Source organism: Brassica oleracea, chromosome C3, assembly GCF_000695525.1.
Source record: "Brassica oleracea var. oleracea cultivar TO1000 chromosome C3, BOL, whole genome shotgun sequence".
In the NCBI taxonomy this organism is placed as follows: Eukaryota; Viridiplantae; Streptophyta; class Magnoliopsida; order Brassicales; family Brassicaceae; genus Brassica; species Brassica oleracea.
Genome location: NC_027750.1, coordinates 56,815,790 through 56,818,921, shown reverse-complemented (window position 1 = coordinate 56,818,921; position 3,132 = coordinate 56,815,790). Strand labels below are relative to the sequence as shown.

Here is a 3,132-nt window from a genome sequence, read left to right as displayed (position 1 = left end):
AAGAATGGAGAGAATGAGAAGGAAGCGAATATTTATAGGGAAAGAAGGGGTGCCTCCCCGAGGCGTCATCATTCAGCCTACATGGGCCTATGTGGGCCTAGGCACAGTTACCTAGCCGCCGAAGAAATCGGAGCGTCGTTTCGACTTCCTGTTTTAACCGGCCTCAACCCCGATCAGAACCAACGGTTAAGGGAAAACCTAACCAAACCAAAACCGGTTCGGTAGAGATTTTACTAAACCACCCGACGAAGGGGAAACACCTAACGATGCCTCGCGACATCCGGTCAGGAGACATTCATTCGAAACATTCCAACTGTCCTCCCAAACCTTTAACTTCCTAAATTCATCGAATCCGACCGGATCTTCATCTCGATGAACTGGGGGGACTTACTGTAGATGGTAAATTCGACCATCCCTCAAGGCCCGAAGAACAGACGGCCCGGCCCACATGAAGCGGAGCATCGGCTTGACGCGGTGGCGGCTGGAAGGGTCGATCTCTCGGCGTAATGTGAGAGAGATTTCAATGGGCTTCTCGACTAAACACCCCAAGGAAACGACTCCACGAGACAACGTGGGCTTCTCGGCCCAGCGAGTTAAAGCCCACAGAGACGACACAGACTAGATCACGGAAGAGCGTGAGGTCAGCTATAAAAGGGGAAGGAAAGGCAACGTAGGGGGGATCCGAAATCACAGATACCCACTGGGCGGCTAGATTAGGGTTTTACCTTTGTTATCTCGCCTTGTTTTATCTCTCCGGTAAAGCCTTTGAGGCTCCGGTACCTTTCCTTTCACGCATTTCCTTTCCTTGTAACCGACGAAACGTTCTTCCGACCATTAATAAGACGTCTTTGCTTAAACCCACTTCTAAAACCGAACGTTCTCTCGTTCTATACCGTTTTCCGATCAAACAAAAACCAAATGGATTTTGCTTAAAGAATGGTAGACATGTAATTAGGCAATCATGCTGAAACAAGCAGAAAAGGTTGTATGTATGAACTATAAAACTCTTAAACTTTTTTAGACATTTATATCGAGTTTGCAAGAAACTCCATTGGAGAAATAAGTTAATTAAGGAAATAATCTATCTTTTAATATAGATAAAACAAGAAATGAATTCTTTTAGTTTGGTTTTGTCTTATATAAGGAAAATTAGCTGGATTTTAGGGGGAATGTTTCTTTCTGCAAAAAATTTGGTATTTGGCGAGTAAGTTTTTTCAAAACATGTATTTAGTGAGTACGATTGAACCAAAATTTATAATCTATATGAATATATATATATATATATATATATATATATATATATATATATATATATTTGAGTAATGTATACATGATTAAAATACTTAACTAAAATAAGAAAAGTTTAGGATATTTGAAATTTAATATTTTAAATGTATATCTGATACAATCACTCAAGCGCTTAAAGATAAAGCTTGGAGAGGTGTAATGTCGATTGAAATAGATGCCTTTGCAAGGAATCAAACCTTTGATCTAGTTCCTAAACCACTTAACAAAACTGTCATAGGCTGTCGGTGACTCTACAAAAACAAATTCTATACAAATGGAGAACACAAATATTGTAGAGCGCGTCTAGTTGGGAAAGGTTACAACCAGACATATGGGCGGGATTTCACTGAGAAGTTCAGCCCAGTCATAAAATCAACAACACTCCGCCTTGTACTGGATATCACAGTCATCAATGGATGGCCTTTAAAACAGCTAGACATCAACAACGCTTTTCTTCAAGGTACACTGAATGAAGAGGTCTATATGGGACAATCTCCAGGGTTTGTTGATGCTGACAAACCTACCCATGTATGAAAGCTAAAGAAAGCCGTTTACGGTATGAAACAAGCACTGTGTGCCTGGTACAATGAACTCAGCTCCTTCCTTATCAGTCTTGGATTTCGAAACTCCATGGCAGACACATCACTCTTTGTTATGAATTGAGGAAAAGAATACATATATCTTCTTATTTACGTTGATGATATCCTAGTGACAGGAAACACAGAGTCAGGAATCAAGAAAATACTACATCTTCTCATTGAAAGGTTTTTTGTCAAAGATGATGGAGACTTGAACTACTTTCTTGGTCTAGAGGTTCATCGCACCAAGCAGGGCCTTCATCTCAGTCAGCGTAAATACATTCTCGACCTCCTTCACAAGTATGACATGCTGAATGCAAAACCAGTTCTCACACCAATGGCGTCCTCTCCGAAACTTCATCTCCACTCTGGTACCTCTCTCTCAGACCCATCCAAATACAAACGACTAATCGGGAGCTTTCAATACCTACAATCAGTTCATGCATAGGCCGACTGAAGATCACTGGCAAGCCGCAAAACGAATATTACACTACCTTGCTGGTACTTCAACTCACGGCATCTTCTTCTCTGCAACTAACAAGCTCCTCCTCCATGCCTATTCAGATGCAGACTGGGCGGGAGACTCGGATGACTTTGTCTCTACCAACTCTTATATTGTCTACTTTGGAAACCATCCTATCTCTTGGACATCAAAGAAGCAGCAAGGAGTAGCCCGCTCATCAACAGAAGCTGGTAGACTCAAGCTTCTTAGCTCAGTTCCTTGGAGCATCTCCAGTTTCTAGTTATCAGTGTTCCGACCAGCTTACCAAAACTATGAATCCGTCGAATCCGTTGAGCATCTCGAATCGAAACGCTGATAACCAGAAACTGGAGATGCTCCAAAGAACTGTGCTAGGAAGCTCGAGTCTACCAGCTTCTGTTGATGAGCGGGCTACTCCTTGATGCTTCTTTGATGTCCAAGAGATAGGATGGTTTCCAAGGTAGACAATATAAGAGTTGGTAGAGATAAAGTCATCTGAGTCTCCTGCCCATTCTGCATCTGAATAGGCATGGAGGAGGAGCTTGTTAGTTGTAGAGAAGAAGATGCCGCGAGTTGAAGTGCCAGCAAGGTAGTGTAACATTCTTTTTGCGGCTTGTCAGTGATCTTCAGTCGGCCTATGGATGAACTGAGAGAGCTTGTTAACTGCATAGGCTATATCTGGCCTTGTGAGTTGTTGGTATTGAAAGCTCCCGATTAGTCGTCTATATTTTGATGGGTCTGAGAGAGAGGTACCAGAGTGGAGATGGAGTTTCGGAGAGGACGCCA

The 3,132-nt window shown here is 42.4% G+C and overlaps 1 protein-coding gene across 1 annotated transcript; it reads left to right on the top strand.

Annotated features, from left to right (window-relative positions):
- The first annotated feature begins 2,305 nt into the window (after positions 1–2,305).
- Positions 2,306–2,608, top strand: LOC106331020 (uncharacterized mitochondrial protein AtMg00810-like). Its single transcript, XM_013769385.1, has one exon. It carries the CDS (start codon positions 2,306–2,308, stop codon positions 2,606–2,608), a length of 303 nt encoding a protein of 100 aa, XP_013624839.1.
- The last annotated feature ends 524 nt before the right edge of the window (positions 2,609–3,132 follow it).

Coding starts and splice junctions, on each gene's coding strand:
- LOC106331020 (XM_013769385.1), top strand. CDS start 2,306: ATGCATAGGCCGACTGAAGATCACTGGCAAGCCGCAAAACGAATATTA.